This window comes from Mustela putorius, unplaced genomic scaffold (assembly GCF_011764305.1).
Source record: "Mustela putorius furo isolate JIRA1106 unplaced genomic scaffold, ASM1176430v1.1 tig00003845_pilon_pilon_pilon, whole genome shotgun sequence".
Taxonomy (NCBI): Eukaryota; Metazoa; Chordata; class Mammalia; order Carnivora; family Mustelidae; genus Mustela; species Mustela putorius.
Genome location: NW_025421998.1, coordinates 91635766 through 91662873, shown reverse-complemented (window position 1 = coordinate 91662873; position 27108 = coordinate 91635766). Strand labels below are relative to the sequence as shown.

At 35.0% G+C, this 27108-nt stretch overlaps 1 protein-coding gene across 4 annotated transcripts in view; it reads right to left on the bottom strand.

The window, feature by feature from the left end:
- Positions 1 to 27108, bottom strand: part of TRIM24 (tripartite motif containing 24) — a 95802-nt gene that overhangs the window by 23903 nt on the left and 44791 nt on the right. For all 4 annotated transcript variants that reach the window (XM_013050010.2, XM_045063019.1, XM_045063020.1 and 1 more), the window contains exons 4-8: positions 20978 to 21110; positions 15602 to 15718; positions 12413 to 12527; positions 9626 to 9772; positions 2183 to 2300 (exon numbers count right to left, since the gene is read on the bottom strand). In XM_013050010.2, the coding sequence (XP_012905464.2) occupies positions 2183 to 2300; positions 9626 to 9772; positions 12413 to 12527; positions 15602 to 15718; positions 20978 to 21110 (630 nt within the window). The remainder of the gene's footprint in view (positions 1 to 2182; positions 2301 to 9625; positions 9773 to 12412; positions 12528 to 15601; positions 15719 to 20977; positions 21111 to 27108) is intronic.

Genomic DNA, 27108 nt, shown 5'->3' with positions numbered 1-27108 from the left:
GCCTAAAAGTTGAACTCTTCTGTTTTTGCATTATCTGTCATTATACTTTGGATTGAAATATCTGAAGAAATATCTGAAATATCTGAAGAAAAATATCTGGCCACAGACTGGCATGTAGTTGGAAAAGGGAGTCCTTGTGGTCTCCTAAAACAGCCTCATACTGTATCTTGAGAACTGCTGTTGTTTATCAAAACAAAACAAGCAAACCTCACACTGGTTCTAAAATTCCCACAATATATTTCTGATTCTCTAGTATGAGCAATTCGTAACCTTTCAAGTTCCTTATATCTTCACAGTGCACACTACATCAGTCCTCTGAGAGACAATACTCTGGCTTACAGTTACACTTTTAGAATTCAAAGGTGCCTCTAACTGGATCTGATTAAAGCACAAGGCCAAAGCTTGAGTTCTTCAAAAGTACAGAATCAAATGTTTCTGATTTACTAAGCAAAAACATCCTAAAAAAATGTGGTTATCATTCATTAAATACTCATTGTATGCAGGCAATATGATAGTAAGTCTATGCATATCCTTGTTTAAGTCCTTTCTTTGGACAAGGGATCTAAGGGTTCAGAGAGATTCAACAACTTACCCAAACTCACTAAGACATTTACTGAACATTCACCTAGATCAATTTTTCCCTTGTACTCTTCTATTTCTCAGAAGCCATGGATAAACAAGTTTAGGAAAGCTTGTCTCCTTGTTAGAGTATTTAAGACACAAACTTCATTGTAAATGACAATTTATACAACTGTAAATGATAGCTCTGAGAAGTCTTATAGTAAACGATACTGTTTAATTTTTTTACAGGATTTGCACAAACTTCACAAATAGGGATGCTGTTTTATTTTGTTTTTGCTGATACAGATTCATGTAAAATTATATCCACTTATGTGTGTATAGTTACACACATACTCTTAATTTTACCTACGTCTACATCATGTGGTTTATAGTGTAAGCAATATGCTTGTAAGTACACATATTTCTGTATGTGACTATTTATGTGGATAGGTTCTCTGTAGAGCTAAAGGTACGGTGGTTTGGTGGGGTAGGATAACAGATAGTTACTTATAAACACACTTTGTATTAAGATGCTTCTTTTTAGTAATAGAGGTGAGATCATGTGTGATTCCAGTTGCCTGTCACCCACCAATAATAAATACACTGCTGCATGCACTTTGAAACTAAGCCTCAGGGGTCATCTTATCACCATCCTTTTTGTTCTTCTGTTGTATGGATGAGATCTGTGTAAGCTTACTGCTTTCTTTCTTGGTATATTATGACAGCACTGTCTCTCTTTCTAGCCACTTCTTCCTTTCCTACCCAGAATCTAGCCTAGGAAATGAAAGGGTAACTATCTTTGATGTCTTCGAAACATAGTCAATGAGACCAAAAACTGTCATCAAAGGGAATACATTGGTGGTTGAATGAAGAATGTATAGGGAATTCTTAAATTTCTACTTCTATAGGTTCCCTGTGAGAAATTAAGAAGCAAAGAAGTGAAGACTTTTTCTACTAGCAAATAATATAGGGAAATGAAAGTAATTACTTTCTGCTGACCTGCCTGCGAAGGTATGTGAACTGACCAAAAATGATAGTTTCCCTTTGTGATTATTCGGTGGGCTCTAATACTTAAAACTGGGGCACTTTTCTGTGTGCATGTTACACTCTAATTAGGAAGTTTAAAAATATATAGTTATTACATAAAAGACAGAATTTAAAAATGAGAAGTCTTCCCTAGCAAGATCAAGCAAATGAACCTTTAGGCACGTCATAACTGGGTATTAAGAGTAAGTAAGCCAATAGGAGACATACTATTTCATCAGAAAACATTCCAAATGTAAAAAAATCCTGTACTGATGGCAGTCACGAGTCAAAAGTTTTACTAACTACAGTACAAACAAGATTGTATGGAAAAAAGAACTTCTAAATCCCGAAGTCTACTCTGTGGGTCAATATAAAGGATGTTCATATCATCCATTTAGTTACATGTGTATTTGTATTCATGCATGTGTCACGCAGACACATAACATTAATAAAAAACTAGCAAAATTCCAGGTCTTCAAAACAGGGTAATAAAAACTCTTTGGGGGTAGAAGGGAATACATTTTCAGTAACATATCATAATCATTAAGAATTCCAGAAACAAATGGCATGTTGAAAAATGGACAGAAGGGCATACCTAGATTGATAATATTTTGAGCCCAGAAACTAGGATCACAGTGAAACTGGATGGTATTGTTGGTCACTGGGGAAGCATCACACCTCGCTCGAAGAAGGTGCCGTAACCGGTATGTAATCTAAAAGAAAGGAGAGACGACTAAACATTGGCATCTTTAATCAGGCAAATAATTCATTAAGTTCCCAGTAAATACACAAAAATGATCTCTGGTATGTATGCTAACACAAAATAAGTAATCCTCTCTAAGTTATCAATGTGGAAAGCAGGTTTTTATTTTTAAACATGTTAAAAGTTTTGAGATATAATTCGATTAGCTATACTACTGAATACAAAACTGAAAAGTATCTTAAAGTGATAGGTTAAAGTCAGTTTTTTGAATTAATAAAACCTCAGAGAAGCACCAATTAAGTATTTGTAAAATAAATCCTAACACATTTTGCTCTTTTATTTTACTTACTCATTTAAAGAAGGATTTAACATTTATATTACGGGGCTAATGAGTTATGGTAAGTACAAATTAATCTCAGCTAGGGATTGTTCTCCTTGCTTCTATGTTTGGGATATCACGTCATCACACCATATCCCCCACCTCCTTCCACATTGTAGTTCTCAGTGAGTAGTCGGTCATTTTCCCTCAGTCCTTGAAGAATTTAGTTCCTGGCTCATGATCACCATCTCTAACATTACTCTTGTCATTACTTCTTAGTGATTTTAATATCCAACCAGCTGATCCTTCTTTCCAGCTGCCTCTAGTCCCAGGTACCAAGAATGGTATAAACCTTAAGGGTCCTATCAGTGTTTGCTCTTAAAATTTTCCCCTGTCCTTTGAGCTCACCTCACCATTAACCTTTTCCAACTGAAAGCCCAGGGTCAATCACCAAAATCACCTTGGATATACCCTTGTATCTCTTTCTCTCACATGCTCTAGCACATGTACTTCTTTCCCTCTCAACTTTTCCCCAAACAAAACAAAACAACCCTGGTTTTATATCCAACGTTTGCCCAGATATAAATGGACTAATAAACACATTACAATTTACTTCAGGTAGGCCCCTAAATTTGACCGGCTATCCTGACATTTTTCTGGTACCTTACTTCCCTACCCTCCTAAATAACTACTCAAATTTTCTTCTCAAATCTCTAGCACCTCCTTCCTTTTTCCATTCTCAATCTCAGCTGATGATTTTGCTTATAATTTTACTGAGAAAGCAAGGAACAATTAGGGACCTTCTACAAATTCTCACTACTTGTCAGTATAAGTGTTCCCTCTTATCACAATGGATTAAATGGCCTTTTTTTTTTTTTTTTTAAGAGTTTTTTTGAGAGAGACAGAGAATAAGCAAGAGAGCATATACCCGGAGCCAGAGGGAGGAATGGGGTGGTGGGTGTAGAGAATATCAAGCAAACTCCCCCTGGAGCCTGGAGAGTGATGTGGGGTTTGATTCTAGGACCCTGAGATCATGACCTGAAATGAGCTGAAATGAAGAGTCATAAGCTTAAAAGACTGAGCCACCCAGGTGCTCCTAAATGGCCATACTTCTAAAGCCAGTCCTTCCACTTGTGCAACAGAACCCAACCCTTCTTGTCTACTCACAGACACTGCTCAGCAATTTTCTTCCCTCTCCTCTATCACCTAGGCTTTCATTTTACTGGATCACTCTTATCAACTTATAAATGTGTTTTAACTTTTCCCAGCTGAAAACAAAACTCTTGGCTCCTTTGCTCCTCTGACACCCACTGCTCCATTTTCCTGCTCTTCTTTTTATAGAAAACTCTTTAAAAAACTCATCTATTTTTACTGCTCCCTGTTCCCCTCTTCCCATTCTTTTGTGAAACCATTTCTTTCACTTGGCTTTCAGCATACTATACTCTCATGGTTTTGCCTTTATTTTACAGACTGCTATTTTTCAGAGCCACTGAAAATAGGTTTCAGTTCCAATGCACCATCCCAGTCTCCAGTGTTTGTTCTTCCAGTCTTGCAACTGCCCTCTACTCTCCTATACCCACATAGTTTTAGTGATCTCATATAGTCTCATAGTTTAAATTACTCTTTAATTTGTAGCTCAAGTCTGGATCTCTCTTTTGAATTTGCATGTCCAGCTGCTAAGTCAACATCTCCACCTGCTTGTCTGACAGGCACCTCAAATTTAATATGTCTAAAAGAGAATTTCTGATCTTTCTCTTCAAGTCTACTTGTCTTATAATCTTCTCCATCTCCACTATTGGCAGCACTACTTCTCCACCACTTTGTCAGTCCTTGGTTCCTCTTTTTCTCAAGCCTTACATTCAATCTGCCAGCAAATCCTACTGCTTCTATCCTTAAAAGACATGGATAACCCTACCTATCAACTCTATTAATTCTCCTCCTACTACCTTAGAAAACCACCTTATTGTAGTAAGATTCTAACTGGTCTCCTTTATTTCTTCTTTGCTCTCAATAGCAGTGATTGTTAAAATATAAATCATATTCTGTTCTTTTTCTCAAGTCCCTCTCAAATGGGTCCCCATCTTACTCAGATTAAAAACCAAAGTCCTCATAATGAACTATAATGCTTGTGCTACTTGACTTCGCATTACTTCTCTTACTCATACCACTTTCTGCTCCTTCACCCTTCTGGCCCCCCCGGGCTTCTTTGTATCCGTACCACAAAAACTTCCACCTCTATCTTTGCATTTGTTGTGTTCTCTGCCAAAATTTCTCTCCCTTGAGTCCTTACTTCCAACAGGGCTTGCTTCCTCACGTCCTTCCATATCTGCTCAAATATCACCCTTTTTAGATAGTTTTATGTATCTAAAACTACAATCCCTACCCCAAACTTCCCAGACTCATTTCCTTAATTTACTTTTCTCTAGAGTACTTAACACCATGTAACAGTATACATATTTTACTTATTTCTGTACGCTCTCCACTAAAACCCAACTCCTTGGGTTGGGCAAACTCCGTTTTCCCTGTGCTTAGAATGCTGCCTAATATATAGCAGGTATTCAATAACTAAGTGTTGGGTAAATAAATTTGCTTCAGTTGCTAAATTATTTCCAACAGCTATCATAAGTTCTGAGTCAAAAACCTTGAACTTATTTTGGGACTATGCGGAACACATGGCACAGTGTGTAACAAACAGCACTCAACACAGTGTTCTTCTCCCTAAGTTTTTCTCCCTCTAATTTTTACATCCTGTAACAGTTCTCACTGAAAGAATGCTAACCAAAGTAATTATTCCTAGAATTTTCCCTCATTAATACACTCATGTTTAATCATTTCCCAAATTTGATCATTTTGAAATAATTTTAAAATTGTAGAAAACGGAAAAGAACTCTTTACCCAGATTTCCCAACTGTTAATGTATTAGCAGATTTGTTCCAGTGCCTGCCCAACTGCTTCTGCACACATACACTATTACTTATCTTTTTCTGAACCTCTTGACAGCAAGTTGAAGACATGAGGTTCTGTCTACCCCAAGCACTCCACTGAGCATATCTTAAAACAGTGATCCTCTAACATAAGTGGCAAGTTCCAAATTCCAAAAGCAGGTTTGTCACAACACTACATTCCAATCCAAAGATCTCATTCAAATGGCAACTCTCGCAACAGTGTCACTTCCCAGAATGCCATCAAGGAACACAGGTTGGGTTTAGTTGCCACATCTCTCCAGTTCCTTCATCTTTCCCTGTCATTTTGTCCTTGATAGCTTTGAAGAGTTTGGGGCTTATATTCTGCAAGATGACAACACAGGTCTGAGTGTAGTTCCTCCTGATCAGACTTAGTAAAGCTTTTTTGTCAGGAATCCCACACAAAGATAATGTGCATTTCTTAGCGCATCAGATCAGGAAACTCAGGATGTCAATCTGTCTCATAACTGCTGATACAAATCCTCATCACCTGGCAATTCTGTCGCCCAGTTTCTCCACCTTAAATTCATTGGATTTCCCCCTTTGTAACTGGTTAGTATTTTGCAAAGAGGTACTCTAGGGTTACACTGAAATCCTTTTCCATCAATTCTCTATTCACTAGGTTAGTGTACTCTGATGACTCCTTAATTACCTCTACGATAGTAACCGAAATGTGCTGCTTATCTACTATTCTTTTTACATTTATTGATTTACATTGTGAAATAAACTTTTCCCTTCTTTATCATTGCTGTAGAAAAAATGATTAAAATCAGAAATGTGAGCACTTCCTTAAAAGAAAATCAGCTGTTAAATAAAGGGTACTATGACGTAAATCCCCGGGATATACCTTTCCCCCCTTCAGGTACTATGCTGTAAAATCCTTTCTTTTGCTATTGAAAAGCTAAAAGACACAATTTAATTACAACTCAGATAGTATCTATTTGCTAATTAAGTTGTGCAAAGGTCTAAAAATATTATCAAACTTGGGCAAACTCTATTCATTAAATAATGATGTACTTTGCTGTCAAGATGTAAGAGCTCTTCTGTCAAATTATTTTACTACCCATCTAAAATGTAAACCTTGTCAAAACTCCTGATACATGTTTTAGATCATTTTGAAAGGTCATAAAGCCTGGCTAGTGTAGAAGATAATGGTTTATTAAATATACTTTTTTTTTTTTTTAGATTTTATTTATTTTTTTTCTGAGCCAGAGAAAGAGAGTACACAAGCAGGGAGATCAGCCAGCGGAGGGAGAGGGCGAAGCAAGCTCCCTACTGAGCAAGGACCTGGAGATCAAGACCTTAGCCAAAGGAAGACACTTAACTGACTGAGCCAACCAGGTGCCCCAGTGGTTCCTGAAGTATACTTGTTAATCCTTTCAGATGTATCTGAACTTAAATATACTCAGGTTTCACACTGAAAACTTAAAAAAACAAAAGATGAAAAAAGTTTTTTAAGATATAAAGATATGAAAACAGCTTTCAAGATAGTAATACTGTATACTGTCTCCTTTCTATTGAAGTTAAACTTAAAGAAGAGATTTAATATTTGAATTTCCAATCCTGTAAAAATTAACACGCAGCTTTGTTTATACTTTGAATTTCTGACAAAAGATGTTTTATCTGCCATTTTTTCACCATCAATCTTTGTTTCATTCCTATACATCAAGCAGTGAGTAACACAAAATTCCTACCTTTAAGAAGTATAAAGTCTAATGACAGTCATAAAAACATGCAAATACAATAGTAGATAAAAGTCAGTAATAATATGATGAACATATGCACAAAGGATTTACAAGCACAGAGAACAGAAATTCAATCCAGTTTTGGTCATGAAAGGCTGCCAAAAGGAAAGGAAGATAAACCTAAACTGAAGCTGGCAGTCTTTAAAAAAGATGAACATTAGTTACTCAGGAAAGAAGAGGCATTCTAAGAAAGGGTACCAGTACCCAGGCAAGAAGCATCATATACTGGGAGCTCCAAGGAATAGAAGCAAGGTGCTGCCAATGACACCTTCAGGAAAACATAAAGAGGGTCTTCAAAGAGTAATTAGATGGGAGCAGAGGAAAAAGAAGAGATTGTAAAATTTCTTTTGTAACTTAATAGTTTCCTAATTGCTATTATTATAGAAATATTTATTGCTAGTAAAATGGATGATAGTGCTTTACTCTCCTGGTCTTTCTTCTGTCAATATTTCTTGCCCTCCTTCTAAATTACATAATAATAAATTCAGTGTTAACATGCTGACAGATGAACCCTGAGGAAATACTGTGAAAATGTTTCAATATATTTAAAACTGGACTTCTGAAAAGATTCCACTGTTGCATTGGGTTTTGTTTATTAGCCATAATTCCTATAGCAAAAAGATGAACTGAGAATTACAAGTCAAGTTTGAAATTTCAGACCTGCAAGAGATTTCTTATTTTTTTAAGCACATAAAAGCCATCACTTAAAGGATAACCTGAGTAAACATGGCTACAGGAAACAAGCCTAAGAATGATGAAAACTAGTGTAGAATGTAGCAATTTTCAAAGCTTTCGAGGTTGGAAACCCTTGTGAGTGTTTACAGATAATCATGAGCCTTAGCTCTGTAGGCATTACAGGCAAATTATTTTATTAACCACACTGGCTACTGGTAATGCCTTGAGGCCCACTTGGGTTGCACAGGCTTTTAAAAACTAGGAAAAAAATGATTTAGTCAATTAGGTATTGGTTCCTTATAACTGATTCCTTATAATTTGCTGAGCCCATTTTCTCCTATATATAAAATGAAACAATCTCCTTCTCTCCTATGTCAAGAAATCATTAACATAACTAAATAATTGAGCTTCTATTTTTATTGTTTTCTATTATAATTGTAAACAAAATCATAGAATAAAATTAGAGAAATTTTTAAACAGAAGAGATTGAATATCTGTATGAATGTCTTAAACATATATAGTAACAATATTCAATAATCCTAATTTTTCATCGTAATTGAAAAAAGAATTCTCTCATTTTCTACTTTTCTTTTTCTGTTACACTTTCAGAAAAATATTCCGGAAAACAGAGAAGATAGATGTCTATATAGAAGCTGTTTTTCATTATATCAATAAAGCACTTTAAAAAAGAAAAGACTCAAGAAAGATTCTATCATTGACTATTATGAAAGAAAAAATTCTAAGAGTGAATACAATGCATGACTCGGAATAGTTTCAGAAATAGTTACTAATCAGTTTTTTATTTGTTTTTTAAAAATATTTTATTTATTTGACAGACAGAGATTACAAGTAGGCAGAGAGGCAGGCAGAGAAAGTGGGAAAAGCAGGCTATCTGTTGAGCAGAGAACCCTATGCGGGGCTCAATCCCAGGACCTTGAGATCATGACCTGAGCAGAAGCTTAGCCCATTGAGCCACCCAGGCGCCCCTAAAATACTACTGTTTTCCCTGTCAAATAAGCAAAGATTTCCCAATTACAACAAATTTAGCGTGGATGGTGGGGGGAGGGCGCAGGGAATGGGCTAAATGGGTGATGCAGATTAAGGAGGGCCCTTGTCCTGATGAGCACTGGGTGTTACATGTAACTGATGAATCACTAAACTCTACTCCTGAAACCAGTATTACACAATATGTTAATTAACTAGAATTTAAATAAAAACTTCAAACAAACACACACACCCCACCACCAAAATGATGCAAAAGTTTAAATGAAATATTACATGAAAAATGCTTGGAATTAGTGTCTGACACACTATAGGTGATCAAGAAACATTTACTATTATCATTGGTTTTGGTATTAAGTGTAATAGCCACTGAGAGAAAACCTGGAAAAGAGTAAGACAGGAATGACTATGGTAGATTAAAACTGAAGTCACACCTAAACCATGGCAGTTAATATATTTTTTAAAACCAAAATATTTTGATTAAAATTAGAAATAGGTAAAAAATATAGAACTAAAGGGCAATGAAGTACAAATAGACTAACGAACATTTCTGAATGTTAAATATTCTAATACCGCCACTGTTTCTCTGTGTTTTGATGGTATGCGAAATGCATTATTCAGTCTATCTTACCAGTCGCTTGCTATAAAGTAACGCTGTACTGCTGCCACTGGAAACTGCCCATTTAGAGAAATGCATGACATGCTCCAACTGTTTAGAAAGCCCAGCCACTTCCTGTTGTTGTTGCATAAGTTTCATGCGATGGTCCTTGGCAAGGCTCTGAAAAGAAGAAAATTTCAACATTTGTCTTGCATATAACATATTTTAATTGTCATTTTTAGATTACCAAATTACCAAATACCACCTCTGAGAACTCAAATGATAGAAACTTAAAATATGCTTAGTGGTTTTCTCCCTCGGTATGAAGGATTGCTCTCATTGCCCCAAAAACCTGTGCCCCAAACACTGTGGAGCTTCTGCTGCTGCCACCATCACCACTGCTATCACTGCCCCCGCACCCCCACTCCAGACCCTTGGTCTAGTAGTTGGACATATTCTGCAAATTTAGGTCTCTGTTCATGTAACTTCTAATATCCAAAAAGGGACAAAAGTCATGGATTAACTACGATATAGTAAACGCCTATTAAATTCAATACTCACAAATAAAATAGATGTATCATCCAGCAATCTAATAAAATTACCAGATCACACGATTTGTGCAATCACAGGGTTTCGCCTTTTCAGGCATTCTAGTCTTGACTGCAACCACTTTCTGGCCACTCTTGCCATATGGTAGACAACATTTATACTTTGTATGTAGTTAGAAAGGGGTATGTTTTTTGTCTATTGAGAATTACCTTGGGAGCCAATTGATAAAATGACTAGAAGTTCCAAAGCATTCTCAGAAAAACTACATAAAAGCAGAATAAAGAATATCTCTAAGCGAAGCACACAAGCAAGAACACAGATTAATCAAAAGTAGAGAGCCCTGGGGGTGCTTGGGCAGCTCAGTCAGTTAAGCGTCTAGCTGGTATCAGCACAGATCATGATCTCAGGGTCCTGGGATAGAACCCTGCATCCAACTCTGTGTTTAGCGGGGAGTCTGCCTGGGACTTTCTCTCTCCCATTGCCCTTCGCCTGTTCATATGTGCATGTTCTAAAATAAATAAATAAAATCTTAAAAACAAAAAGGAGAGAGTACTGAACTTGGATTATTTTAAAATTCTCTATCCAAAAGTCTTTTAAGGAAAGAGGAAAACAATAGAGTTTTGTACTGATCCTTAAGTTTAAAAATAAAAATTGCTATACTCCAATATGGATTTATATTCTCATTTTTAAAAAATGAACCTAGATCCTGAGCCTAGTCAATTTCAAATTTGGAAAATACACAGGTGCTGAAGTGAATTAAGGGAAAAACTGCAATGACAGTCAATTTTAGTCAAGTTTAGAGATTACTTACTTTTTACAGTGGTCAGAAATAGCCTAAATGTTTCTTTAGAGACATACCAGAAAGAATGTAAGTTTTGTTGACTTTGGGAGAGGTTGTACATTGACAATAAGAAGCCTTAGTTACTTGGGTCTTCTATGGTAACAACTATTTGAGCCAATTTCTGGATTCTTAGGTAAAAGTGGCTCCATTTGTTTAAGAAGGATTCTGTGAACCAGGAGAATGGATATGAGGACCAGAGGCATATTTAAAAGGTGCTATAAAAACTGTAAGTCAATAAAGTTGATTATAAATAATGCTGAGGACTAGGTTCTTCATTCCTAGAGATTTGGGATCTGGTTATCTTTTGTTATCTTCAAGTGATTCTTATTTACAGAGAAGTCTGGAAAGAGCCACAGCAATGCATGCACTGCTAATCTTTGAGAAAGCAAATCTAAGTGAGGTCTCATTTTAAGCGGAACTTGGGAAAACCTTGTTTAAAATGGTTCTTTAAAGAAAAAAAATAATCACAGAACCTTGAAAAAAATAGTTTCTGTAAATAAGGCTGTCTGGACAGAACACTTCTTCACTAAATAAGTATCTGTTTTCAAAAGAACAGCAATTTTAGTCTTTGTTTCCTGTATGTCTGATAAGCCATGGGAATGATCATGCTTTCCCAGGAGGGATAGGACTCCATGGGACAAAGACCTTATAATTTTGTCAACTACAAAATAAAGAGTCTGAACTAAATTATTTCTAGGAGTGGTTTCCCCCCCATCTTCAAACATCAGAATTCTAATTCTCTTATCATTGTAAATTGCTTGCTTTACTGTGAATTCTTTCTGCACCAATACACTAAAGAATACTAAAATACCATGCAATTAATATTATGTTAATATACCACGGAGAAGTTGTAACCTCATATTATTTGGAGTCAAACACTGACTTTGGATCCTGACCTTCATTAATGTAATAAAGCCCATGAAGACCATAATATCTTTCTTCCCATTGTGAGAAACAACTATCTTAAGTGCCTTGAGCATCCCTCACTACATACTGCTTTTACAGTCAAGACTGTAAAACGTTGAAAAGCAGGAGACACGTCCTTTTATCTAATTTCTCATCAGGTTAAATGTTTATGTTTCAAAATGAAATACAGCCTTGTTATCTTTCTAAAAATTTTTGCTCAATTGTACTGCTTCAGGGATCCAAAACTGTCATTTCAATGAATCTAAAATGATTAATCCCTTCAACATTTTACAGAGCTCTTTCTTGAAGAAGCATTGTGCTTTGTGTTACCAAGTACACACTAAGCCATAAACTCTGAGCTACAATGCAGAATTCAGCAAAAGAAAACTCGGGAATGGAGAAGTATTATTGAGTCATAAATGGAAACAATTATATGAAAAAGGCTGGGATTCCAAATTCACAAATACATGAGAAAATACTATATTAAATTGCTATAACATACTGTCCCATTAACAGTAACTTACCTCAAGCTGGTGCAGTAGAGCTTTTCCTTTTTTATTTATTTCTACCATCAATGTAAATATAGCAACTTTAATATCCTGTTCCACCTGCTTTTGATTTTGATTTACTTCAATTATCCTGAAAATTAAATGAAAGGGGGAAAAATCTAAAATCTAAGGCAGAAGATTGTTTTACAATATTTAAAATTGATTTTTTAGTGTGTAATTTAGGCCAAAATGTTTTCAACTCTAAAAAGCTCAGCTGTTTCTAAGGGTCCTTCAGTTTAAATTGACTTTCTTGAAGATGACATAGCAGAAATGTAATTCTTCTGAAAGACACAGTCACTTAATTCAATCTTAAAACCAAAATGTATAAAATTGCAAGAGAATGAACACATTTTAAGAAAATATGGTTTGGAAAGGTCATGATGAAAATCATCCAAGCAAATCAATACTTGGCCTAAAAGGTCAGACAAAAAAGTGATTTATAAACAAGAAAACCATGACTCTGAAAGTGTTCGATTATATCTACTATAACTAAGAAGTTAGGAAAGTGTAAATGGGTCACCCCTAGTCATCTGAACAGCTACGCACTCATTATACCTGCACAGAGGCAAAGAGAACAACAGTAGTTTGCTACTTTTAATAACACATTTGTCTTAAAATAAGCAGCTAAATACAACTTTATGTTTCATCAACTACCATGTACAGTTTCTCCTTTGATTAGAGAAAATGGAAAGCTGTTTTCATGGAGATTGAGATAGACAGAAAGAAAATACATAGCATCATACCAGACTATCTTATAGAAGCAGAAAAGAAAAATGGGACACCCACTAAACATTTTGAGATAAATTAAGTTTCATTTCTCCAGTATGCTTCTCTAATAGTTACCCACTGAAACTTAAAACCAATAGGGCATAGATTATACTCTTTTGCAAATTCTTTAAGGTAGTTAACTAGCACCAACATTGGCTAGAAGATTAAGAAACTCAGATCTGGGAAGTGAACAATCCCCTGAAACAAAACAAACCCCAAAAAACTAATTTAAATCCTCATGATGGGGCGCCTGGGTGGCTCAGTGGGTTAAGCCGCTGCCTTCGGCTCAGGTCATGATCTCAGGGTCCTGGGATCGAGTCCCGCATCGGGCTCTCTGCTCAGCAGGGAGCCTGCTTCCCTTCCTCTCTCTCTGCCTGCCTCTCTGCTTACTTGTGATCTCTGTCAAATGAATAAATAAAATCTTAAAAAAAAATAAAAATAAAAAAAATAAATCCTCATGATGGTTGAACATGATGAAAAAAGGACAAGCAATGCTGTGTTTGCACATGCATAAAAATGAATTAATACCAAAGTAAGCCATACCCGTAAATGGAATCCTTTTATAATCAGGTAATCTATATAGAGATGAGCAATTAGCACCTAATCCAAGGATTCTTTAAGTCTTAGCACAATTCAAAAACCAAAATCCTTCCATTCAATAATGTATGACTTTGTAAAAACAGCATAAACCACTAATAGAAAGGCAAAAAAGCAGATGTGGAGAATTCACACTACCGGATTTGAAGACTTTCTATAAAAAGCTACAGTCATGAAGAAAGTGGGGGTGTATTGGCAAAAAAGAAAAACACAAGGGAACAGACAGAGTTCAGAAGAAATCTTATACATATGTTGTCAACTGATTTTCTACAAAGGAATCAAAGCAATAATAACAAAATAAAAGAAGTGTAGGAACAAATGAACATCTGTATGTTACAAAAAAGTGAACTTTGGCTTATAGCTCACACCATGTACATCAGAGAGTAAGATAAAAGTCAAGAATACAGTCTGTCAAGGGTGGATCTTTTACACAAAATTAGTTATTTTACACTTGCTACCATTTGCCATTTAGAAGCACCCAGAACTCCCTCTCTCTTCAACATTCCATAAATTCCTTTACAAATTTTCAACTACTCAGAAACTTTTAAACCCACCACTTACTCTATTTGGCAAAAATAGTATTATGATTAGAATATGGTAAATGAAACAGTATTTGGTTAACATAGTTGTTATGTGAAAAAGAAAGGTAAAATGAAATGAGAACTGATAAAAATAATAAATACAAAAGATACACAATAGAACTGTTATTATCACAATAAATAAAAATGGGTATAATACTGAAGCACCAAGAAGAGGGTAAATTTAAGAATATCTTTAAAAGAATTAAACCAGGGAATTCCTTGGAAAAAATTTCCACCATAGCCATGATCCAAAATGATAAGTATAACAGATTATGATGATTGGTCTTAAGGAAGATGAGCCACAAAAGACTTTTTCTCTGTGAGTAGCATTCAAATCCCCTGTGAGGACTCTCTTATTCAGGCTCTTTATAAAAAGCATTTCTTGATTTATTTAGATAATGATAGGTTTCTTTTGTACGCAGAACAACAAAAGAAGGGAGATACAGGATTTCACAGGTGTTGTAAAGGTTGTAAATCTGTCAATTTGGGTTCCAAATGTGATAAAAAAAAAATGCAGAGGCTAGACCAACTCCTCACATGGTTAGTGATTTAGTCCCCTAATCACCGAATTGTGATATATGAGCCTCTGGACAGTTGAAGAGAAGGACTCCAAAACGTGTAAAGGCTAATATGCAGAAACGATGTCAGTATTGTCTCTGATAAGGAACAAAAGGTGTGTGAAACTGGTCCATGATCCCTGTTTCCTGGTGTCCTAAGATCTCCACTTTATTGCAGTTAAAAGTTGACACCCCAGAGAAGGCATCTCAAAGTTTGCCAACACTTAAAAAAGCTATTTGATATATATATATATATATATATATATATATATATATATATATATATAATCAAGTATTAAAGTATTTAACAATACTGGCAAAAGCAGCTGATTTTGTTTTTAAATCCTGGCATTTCTTCAAAATTTGAAACACTAGATAATTATAAATTATCAATATCTGCCAGATAAATGAGCCATTACTCAATGTAGTTTATTACAGTAACAGTTTTGAAATTTCATGGCTGAAAAGAATGCTTTCCAGCCCAGTTTCCAGAAACCCAAAGTTTCTGGAGAAGTCTTCTAAGCTATGTGTTATTAGAGCCATCTAACAAGCTTACTTGGACCTACTTCACCATGAACTAAGTAAAATGTCTATTCTCAAAGTGAATATACTTAATATCTTATATAAAGATGACTTTAATAACACCACAAATGTAAATTTACCTGTTTTGGATCTGATTTCCTGTGAATTTTATGTATTTTGTTTTTTCCATCAATTTGGTGATTAGTGTATCTATGATCACTTTCTGATTCTGAAAAGCTTCTTCTATAAATTGATATCTGGAAAGACAAGTAAACAAGCCAATTATTTCAAGCTAATGTATCTAAAATGAGGAAAAGCTACCACACAGAAGCTATTTAAGATTATAAAAGACATAGTAACAATAATCTTTAAAAACAAAAACAAAAAAACACAACAAACCTCTAAATGTCCCTAGAAGGGAGGTTTTTCATGCTTTCAAAGTTTTCCCTAAGAAAAAGGGAGTTGTTACAGATATTAGTCATGGATACTCTTAAATTACTTTGGAAACTTGAAGATACACATCTACCATTCATAGTTTTAGCGTCTTAGACAGTTCAGTTGGCTGACCTGGCAAAAAGTAATCACAGATATTTAAGTAGATTTATTTACTATTTTGCATTTTTACAATTATAAGAGTTTGATACTATAAACATAAAGATCACTTTTAAACATTAGGTAGTCATGCCACAGAGGGCACAAATATATGCCTTTGGGAAAAATGGAAGAATAAGAAACACTCTTGATGTTATGCCTTGTATGCAATAATGCTTTAACCAACATACAATACAGCACTTAAAAAATTTAACTTGGAAGTCGAGGTGAGAGCCTCTGACAAACTATGCAGATAACTCAAGAGTAGCTCCAGGGAAACAGTAATATAGAAGATTACCAGTTTTACTAATTTTTCATAAGATGCATAAAATACAGTATTTTACATAGTATGATTTAAAAGTGCAAGCACACTTAAATCAGTATTATACACAGCGTTGCCAGCACTAGAAAAAAAGGGGAACATAGTTAATAATTGTTGGATTTCCTTCATACATAATGCACTCTTTGGGACCCTGGTCAGTGTAATGTTAAATGAAATGGTCAAAATGGTAATTGTTATCTTGTTCCTAAATTCAATCTAAAAATTTCCAATATTCTAGTTCTTTTAGTAGATAATTTTTACCAGATATAGGAAATTTCCTTTATTCCTCATTTGCTAAGATCTTCTATCACAGGTGTGTGTGTGTGTATTTACAGAATGTTTCTTCTGTCTCCTGAAATCATCATGTATTTTTCCCTTTATTCTCTTGATATGAATTACACGGAAGATTTTCAAATGTTAAATGAACTGTACCCCTAGAACAAAGCCAACTTGGTTGCAGTTATATTGCCCGAAACGCACAGTATTATTGGATTTGGTTTCCTACTTCATTTCTTAGAATTTTCACATTCATTTCATGGGTTAGACTAGTCTGTCATTTTCTATTTTTATTCCCCATAAAACAAGTCGGAGAGAATTCATTCTTTCATCGTTCTCTGCAAGGTTGTATGTACTTAAAGGTGTTATTTTTTACCACACCTATGTTGCTGATACATCAATTAAATCATATGGGTCTGTAGTTTTGTGAGAAAGTTAAAAATTACGGATTTACATTAAAGGGCTATTCTGATTTTCTAGCTTATCGTGTGCTAGTTTGGTAAGTTGTATTTTCTAAGAATTATCCTCTTTCAGGTTAAAATTTTCGTATCTATTGACAGATATCCTTTTCATAATTTTAAATGTCTTTAGAGATGTATTGATGCCCCCCTTTTCTCCTGGCATCCATCAGGTGGGTCTGTTCTCAGTCACTTGTAAAGGAATTTGTCAATTTACTAGTCTTCAGAATGATCGGATTTTTGACTTTGCTTCATTAATGCCTGCCCTTATCATGTCCTTTTCTCCACTTACTTTAGGTTTAATATACTCTTTCTAATTTGAGATAAATGTTTAGTTTTTATCCTTACTATCTACTTTTACTTTTTATCCTTACTATCTACTATATATATTTCATGATACATATTTACCTTTCATCATGGCCTTAACAATATATTTAGGATATTATTTCCATTATCATTCAGATAAAAATACTTTCTGATATCCACTGGGATTTCTTCTTTGCTGCTTTATGTAGATTTATTTCTAATTGCCTATTTTGAAATAATTTCCAAGTCAAATCTACAATGGTACAGAGATCTATACCTTTACATAGCTTGGTTTTTCAAATATTGATTCATAGCTATTTAACACTTTAATAATCAGTATGCATTTCCTAAACACATAGTATTATTATTCAATCACAGTATAATAAAGAAAATGGACACTGAGATAATACTCTCACCTACTCTACACATCATATTCTAGTTACATCATTTGTTTCAGTCATGTTCTCTCGATCACTTTCTCTCTTCTAGTCTAGGTTGCAGTATGGGATCACTCATTGCTACATTTAGCTTTCATTATGAATTTCATTTCTTCATTTTCAAGTTTTTGAAGAATTGTCTCATCTATTCTTACCTTCTAGATTTAACTGTATTGAGTTTATGCAAGACTTTGTATGATTTTAACCCTCTGAAATTTAAGACTGCCTTGACATTTAGTCAATTAAATTTTTTTTTTTTTTGCTCTTTGAAAAGAGTATGTATTATTAGGTGCAGTGTTCCTAATGTTCAGTCTTTGCTAATCAGATTATTTGAATCTTACTGAATTATCCTGATTTTTAATCTGTTTTGTAAATTACTGAAAAAAGTATGTTAAAATTTCCCACTATATGGATTTGTCTTTTTTAAGTTCTGTCATTTTTGTTATATATTTTAAGCCTAAGGGCACATATATATTTAGAATTGTTATATCTTTTAAATGAAGACAGCCTTCTATTGCATAACGTATCCCTCTTTATCTCAAACAAGGCACTGTGATATAACAGCATGCCTCTGGTTAGTGTTTGTGTAGCACATCTTTTCCCATTATTCTTTCCATATACTTAGGTTTTAGTTGTTCTTCTTATAAAAAGCAAATAGCAGATTTTCTATTCTCTTTCTTATCCAGGGTGAAATCTTTTAATTTGGAACATTTTATCCATTTACACTTATTATAGTTACAAATACACTTATAGATTTACCAACTTACCAAGACCTTATTCAAGCCCATCCGTTGTCTTTTTTGGGCTGTGTTTAGATGGATTAATTATTCCACTTCCCCTCTCTGTTAACTCTGATAATCATAGACACTTTCACTATTCTTTTAGTGATTACTCTAAACATAACAAAATATAGCTCTGGACTTACCATCTAAAATTAATTTGTACTTTTTTACCCTCTTGAATCCTAGAACACGAACTCCATATCCTAACACGTCTGTTGTATAATACACACACACGACACACACCAGTAAGACCTATTTGTTTCATAAGTCAACATTTACTTAGATTTACTCATATGCACCTTTTTAACTGCTCTTCTTTCCACCATGCATTAACAACCATTTCTCTTTTGCCTAAGGTATATTTTAATGAGGGTTTACTGGGGATATATTATTCTAGTTTATTTTGTCTGAAAACATCTTTCATTAATCTTCATTTTAAAAATTTTTCACCAAGTATAAATTATTTTCTTTTTGTACTTTAAAAATATTTCTTTTGATCCTGCTGGGGATTTATGGGGCTTCCTAAATATGGGCTAGACATCTTTCTTCAGTATTACCATATTCTAAGCCATTATATTCTGTCCTTACATGTTGCTTCCTTCCCATTCCCTCTCTCTTTTCTCCTTCTTGGGCCCCAGTTACACCCTGGTTTACTTCTACTTCCCATCCTTCTGTTTACCAGGCTTCATTCTGGCTATTTTCTTACTTTTCTTTTAGTCCATTAATACTCATTTCCCGCATGCCAAATCTGTTCTAGCCACTAATGAGTTAATTTGTTACGGTAATTTTCAGTTCTCATTCTTTTTTATAGTTTTCAGTTCTCTACTCAAATTTTCTATTTTTGTCTCTTATCTTTAATATGTAAAGATGTGGCCCTAGGCGTCTTTTTATATTATTTGTTGTATCTGCTAGGTTTTGTTCACATTGTTTAATCTTCTAGAATACTTGATTACTTCTAATTATGTGTTGGATCATTTTGCAAAATTCATTACTGAATAAATTTAAGGCAGAAGATGATGTTTTCTCTCTTCAGGAAGGATTTATGCCTTGGGGCACCAGCAGTATGATTTCCATTTACTCTGTCTTTGGGTACTGAAAAAATTTGATGCTAAGGCTTCAGTCCCACTCAGGAACTCTTTGTAGCTAGTTTGTCTTTACTGTAATAGTGTAGACTTTCAGGATTCCAAATCAAGGCAAGGTGAAGCCTTCAACCCCTGTAACCCCTGAACTCCAATTTCTATCTTCCCAGCCCTGTGGCCTAGCAGAAGTTTTCCCCAATCTGGTAAATGCCTCAATGGGGAAAAAAACTCCTATCATAACTCTGTCCCCATTCCAACCCCATCTAGTAATTCTTTACTAATAAGATCTAAAATTTTTTATTAATGACTCCTGTAGTTTCTCCAGGTTTTCTAGTTATCCTCACTGATATTGTTTGGTCTAAATTGCCTAGTCTGCCATTACTGGAACTCTAGGTGAATTTTTTTTTCTTTTTCTTTTTCTTTTTTTTTTAGTTTTTATTTAAATTCCAGTTAGTTACCATACAGTAAAATAGTATTAGTTTCAGGTGTACAATTTAGTGATTCAACACTTACATACAACACCCAGTGCTCATCACAAGTGCCCACCTTAATCCCCATCACCTATTTAATCCATCCCTCCCCCTACTCTCTGATAACCATCAGTTTGTGAGACTAGACTATTTTAAGCAATTTTATTTGTATCAATCAGAATCCTACTATTTTAAATAAATCAGTGGTTGCTAACTCAATTGCCTATGGGAAGTCAGATTTAAAAGTAAGCTTCAGTAGGAATCATGATGAATTGGGAAAGGCATGCCTCATTCTACAGAACACGAAAATGAATTCCATCCGAATGCTGACATGCAAGGGGCCCACAGCCATAACAGATTTCATTTTCTCAAAACCCCAAAGATCTAATTTTTTTTTTCTTAATCTAAAATCTCCTCATTTTACACACAACAATTTGGCAACAAATTCCATTTATTTTCACATAGTGTGTAGGCCAGTGGTTCTCAACTCAGGGTGATTTTGTTCTGTAGGGCATCTGGCAACATCTGGAGACATTTTTGTTTGTTACATGGGGAGGATATTACTGGGATCTAGTGAATACAGGTCAAAGATACAGCCAAACACCATACAATGCAGCAGAAATGCCCCCCCACAACAACTATTAATAGTGCCCAAGTTGAAAAATCCTGGAACAAGCCAACATACGGCCGGCCAAACAAAACTTTGCTAACTGTCATTTGGCTGGGGCGCCAGCAGTCCTCTATTCCTCATAAAGTTTATTACATATGTAAATATATAATTAAAGATGCCAGTACCTATGCTCTTTATGCTCTAATAACTGGCAGTCCCGGCATGTCAATTTATCACATGTTTCACAGTAAAGCTTCAGCTGCTCCTTCTTATGAAAAGGACAAAACACTGGTCGCTGACTGGTCACTCCAACTGCCTCTGTAGAAACAATGGGATGAAAATTAATGTAATTGAATACTATATAATTATTAGATTATTCATTTAAATTTGAACCCATTAAGATATAAAAGAGGGCACCTGGGTGGCTCAGTGGGTTAAGCCTTTGCCTTTGGCTCAGGTCACAATCTCAGGGTCCTGGAATCAAGCCCCGCATCAGGCTCTCTGCTCAGTGGGGAGCCTGCTTCTGCCTCTCTCTCTACCTGCCTCTCTGCCTACTTGTGATCTCTCTGTCAAATAAATAAATAAAATCTTTAAAAAAAAAAAAAAGATACAAAAGAGCCATAACAGTTTCTGACACCATCACTACTACTAGTCTTTATATATATTAAAATAGCATTGTCTGGTGACAGATGGCAGCTACGCCTGTGGTGAGCACAACATATTATACAGACTTGTCACATCACTATGTTGTACACCTGAAACTTATGTAACATTATGTCAACTATACTTCAATTAAGAAAAGAAAAGAAGAAATAAAATATTAACTATTCCTAGCATTTTAGAAGGAAAAAATAAATATGCTTTTCTTTCCAGAAATCCAAATTAACTCAAGAGAAAAACAAAGTATGTAGTTAAAAATATGCTTAATGGAATTTAAAAGTCTTTAAGAAAATAGCCCAGGTAAGTGAGTGTGAACCAACTAGATGTTTTCTACTCCAAATATGGGTGGAAACAGTTTTAAATGGAGCTCAGAGAATCTAATAACATGTATAAACTGTGATGAAAAAGTTGTTTTCCTACTTTTGTAAAAATCCTTACAGAGGGTACCCATTAACACATAAATAATTAGCTTATACTATGTACTATAGTCCTCCATGGAACTTCTTTTTAATTTTCTTTCTTTCTTAAGAGACAGCACACAAGTGGTGGTGGGAAGAAAGGGAGAGAAAGAATCTCAAGCAGGCTCCATGCCCAACATGGAGCAGGATAGGGAGCTGAGTCTCACGACACTGAGACCACAACCCAAGCTGAAATCAAGAGTCCATGATTAACTAACTAAGACACCCAAGCACCCCAGACATTTGACTAACTTCTTAATGGTTACCCAGAGTGACAGTAAAATTGAGCAACGCTTATGTTATAATGTTAAAGTTAAAAAAATCACAATACAAATGATTGCTTCAACAGTAAATATCAGTTATTTCACTAATCAAAGGAAAAACCCAAACATTTCAGAAATAATTCCACATTCCAGCAATAACCACTATTAATAACCTGGTATGTTTTCTTCTGGTTGTTTTTCTACATATATAACTATATACATTAGTAGGTACTTTGTTTTATAAAATTTTAAAAAATGCTATTACACACACTGTCTTGTAAGATCTATTCACTTAACTCTTAAATACCTTTCTTATTTTATTTTAGTTTGAGAGCGTACTGGTGTAAGGGCTCACACATACGAGCAGGAGGAATGGCAGAGAGAGAGAGAGAGAATCTCAAGACCATCCGCGCTGAGTGTGGAGCCAGACATGGGGCTCAATCTCATCACCCTGAGATCATGACCCAAGCCCCCAAATCAAGAGTCGGATGCTTCACTGAATGAGCCACCCAGGCACTCCTCTTAGAAACCTTTCAGTGAGTAAACAGATCAACTTATTTATTAACTGCATAGTATTTCATCAAATGAATACAACCTCTGCTGTGAACATTTGAAGATTTCTCATTTTTCAATATTGTATGATAATGCTAAAATAAACATATGAAATTTGTAAGTCATTGAATGTTTACACAGATAAATTCCAAGTAGCAGAACTGTTGGGTCAAAAAGTGATTTATACAAACGTAAGTACATCATCTTCCAAAAAATTATACCAATTCATACTCTTACGAGTGTAGAGTGGCTGTTACCTACTTTACTAAGTGTTTTGTCAGTATTTTTAATCTTCGCCAATCTCGTAGGGGAAAAAAAAAAAGATTTCACCATCTTTGGACATATTTCTTTAATAATTGAGATAGAACAACTTTTCACATTCATTAATCATTTGTATTTCTTTTAGGAATTGTCTGTTCATGTGGCCCCTGGGTGGCTCAGCTGTTAAACATCTGCCTTCAGCTCAGGTCATGATCCCAGGGTCCTGCGATTGAGCCCTGCATCAGGCTCCCTGCTTCTCCATCTCCCACTCCCTCTGTTGTGTCCCCTCTCTCACTTTGTCTGTCTGTCAAATAAGTAAATAAAATCTTAAAAAAAAAAAAAAAAAAGAATGGTCTGTTCATAACTCTACAACTTTTCCATCCAACTGTCTTTCTTACCAATTTGTAGACACATTTGATATATTGCTTGCCAAAGACTTTACAAATATTTTCTCCAGTCTGACTTGGTTTATGGTATTTTTCCAATAGATCCTTGAAACATTTTATAGAAAAATTAATTTTTTAGTTTTAGAGAACTGCTTCTAGAAAGGCTTCTTCCTAATTATAAGTGTTAACTTTCTTTCTCTTATAGTGAAATTTTATGGTTTCTTTTTTTAATATAAATTTTATATTTATCTGACATTTCATATACAATTGACCTTGAACAACATGGGTTTTAAGTGCATGGGTCCACTTATACATGGTTTCTTTTTGACAAACACAGTATGGTTACTATAAATGTATTTTCTCTTCTTCATGGTTTTCTTAACATTTTCTTTTCTCTAGCTTACTTTGTAAGAACACTGTATGCAATACACACACGCACACACACACAACCACACACACTTCTTACAAAATGTATTTTGGGGCAACTGAATGGCTCAGCTGATTAAGCATCTGACTTCAAATCAGCTCACGATCTCAGAGCCCTGAGTTAAGCTCCCTGCTGAGCAGAGAGTCTGCTGGTCTCTCTGCCTCCTCCACACGTGTGCACGCCTGCACGTGTATGTGTACTCACACTCCCCCTCCCAAACAAATCAGTAAAAATTTTTAAAGAAATGTATTAATTGACTGTTATCAGTAAGGTTTCTAGTCAATAGTAGGCTACTAGTAGTAAAGTTTTGGGGAGTCAAAGGTTTATGTGATTTTCGACTACACAGGGGTTAGCACCCCTAAGTCTCATGCTGTTCAAGATCAGTTGTACTATCAAGATTTACAAAACCTTGCATGTGTGTCGGCACATAGAATGAGTTCACAGACTCACATTTTCTGATAATAAAACTACAAAGTTGAAACGGGAAACAAAAATATCCAAGCAATGGGAACATTTTCTTTTTCCTTTCAATGAATTCTTGGCTTCATAATAACCACACTGTTAAGCAACTTGGCTTTCTGCATTTAATATACATCATGGCCTTCTTTCCATATCATTAGATTTATAACCTACCAAAGTGGAAAATAACAAATGCAAAAATTCATAAATCTTCAATTGCATGGTAATCATAAATGCAGAATACTTAGTTTTTTGTTTTTGTTTTTTTAAATTAAGTAGGTTCCACACCCAATGTGGGGCTTGAACTCACCATCCTGAGATCAAGAGCTGCATGCTCTACCCATTGAACCAGACAGGTGCCCCCCTACACGCAGAATATTAAAAAAATAGTAAAATAGTAAATCTAAGTGACAGATTATATCAAGCTTTAAACACTTACAACTCTACAAAAGATAAAAATAAATTATCAAGTATTTATGTCAAAGAAGTTAGTAATAGAACTTTAAAATAAAATAAGGGTAAGAATTAAAAATTCTTGGGAGAGAATTTTGGGAGAATTAAAAATAACGAACTAAAAATATATAAAGGATATTCAGATAAATTTCAAAGCTTCTTCTGTGAAGAAAAACAAGAGAATAACCTACTATCTAGTCCCATCAAAATCCAGGCAAAAATGCTTAAAATTCTTATGAAAGGAGGAAAATAATTAGAGAAAATTAGCAATATGGTAAAAGATTATTAAAAGCACAACACATCAAGACCAAATGCAATTAATTCTAGCAATGCAACAAAAATGGCTCCGTATCAGTAATGTGAATATCCTCACAGCTCCCCTGTACCCTTCTCCTTGGTGTGCATGTCATCTGGGCATCATGGTAGATAGAGTGACCATACATCTTTAGTTGGCTTAGGACATTCTGGGTTTGTGTCCACTCTTCAACAGTAACTATAGAGCTTTTGGTTTAGGGAATTGGAACATCATAAGCCCCCTTTAAGGACTTCGTTGACTTATCAAAGAATTTAGATCCTAACTCAGTCATCTTCCTAGTCTTCAGTGTCACCATCACTCTGGATGATTCAGAAATCCACATAAAAACAAGTCTCTCAGACTTTCTCATCTCCAGAGACCTAGACTCCATTTTAGCTCCTCACATCATGGTCCCACCCTAGACTTTTGATTGTCCGTAACTATGCCATTTCTATAATCATAAATTCAAACATCCACTCTAGTAACTTCTACTTCCTAACCTTCCAATTCTTAACTACTCTCAATGTAACTCAAGGATCTCTAGGTTCCTAATAATTCTTTCACTCTATCAACTGACACTATCAACTTCATTTCCTTTATACAGTTAAAAAAAAATCCTTCATTTTAGTAAATGGTATTGTTTGTACCTTTTACTCTACTGAACTTCTGCAAGGTGTATGCAGCTAAACCCAAACCCTAAGTAAGATAAATTCTTCTCTATACCCACATGCACACTGCTGAGGCCCAATGGAGAAGTTTTCTTTTTATTTATTTTTTTAAAGTTTTTATTTATCTATTCCTGTCAGACAGAGAAAGAGGCAGAGGGAGAAGCAGGCTCCCCACGAAGCAGGAAGTCAGATGCGGGACTTGATCCCAGGGCCCTGGGAATCACAACTTGAACAAACAGCAGATGCTGAACCAATTGAGCCACCCAGATGCGCAGGATGGAGGTAGTTTTAAGGCCTATACATCAAATGTAACCTGGATGCTACCAAACAATCTGTTTCTGAAGCTGGAGCTCTCTTTTACCAGAGTTATTTCAAGTATCCCACACATTCCTGACCTTTTTCATCCTATTTCCTCTGCTTTACTTTTCAATAGATGACTGAATTCACAAAAAAGAGAAGTCTTTCTAGCACTATTCAATTTATCTGAATCTCTACCTGGTGTCTTCTTTTTTGTCTTTTCCCCATTAGTGTCCTCAGAAATTATATCCCCTTTTCCTGTGTCACCAGACTCCTAGCCTTATATTATTCCTCCTCCTCCTGAATCTTACTCTCTAGCTACACTCAACTGTCTCCTTCTGGAAATCTGGGCATGTATTTCAGTTTCCCCCACCCTTCTTCCTGTGATGAACTTCTTTTCCTCCTTCAAGCCCCAGATCTGGCCTCCAACCTAAATCCCCAATGAGTTTGGTGCTTCTTTCATGTGCTCCTATAGAACTTAGGAGGCCAAACCATGATTGCTAATTTGTTTGTAGCCTTCATCATACTTATAGCTTCTGTGGGGCAGAACTGTTTGATTCACTTTACATCTCTAATGCTTAGCAAAGTTCCTGGAATATTGAATAGATATACAAATACTGGTTGACCTGAATTAAAACCAATAAAGTAATTTTTAAACAAAAATATACAAATAAGCCATAAAAACAAATGGAAGTCTGATAAATATTACAACATGAATAAACCCTGACAATACTGTGGTAAGTGAAACAAGCCAGACACGAAAGGACAAAGCTATATGATTCCACTTGCAAAAATGAGCAAAGTCATAAAGACACATGGTAGATCAGAAGTTCACAGGGGCAGAGGAAAGAGGGGAATAAGCATTATTACTTATTAGGTTTGGTTTCATTCTGTGATAATGAAAAAGCTTTGAAAACACACAGTGGTGATGACTGCATAGCATTGTGAATGCCATTAATGCACCTTAATGAGTGGTACACTTAAAAATGGTTTAAATGGCAAGTTTTTAAGTTGCTTGCATTTTACTACAATATTTTACTACAATAAAAGAATACATTAGTAAACTTCACATTATAAGCAATACCATAAAAACAGAAACCGTATATTACATAAAAAGCAGAGCTTCTTTAGTTATCT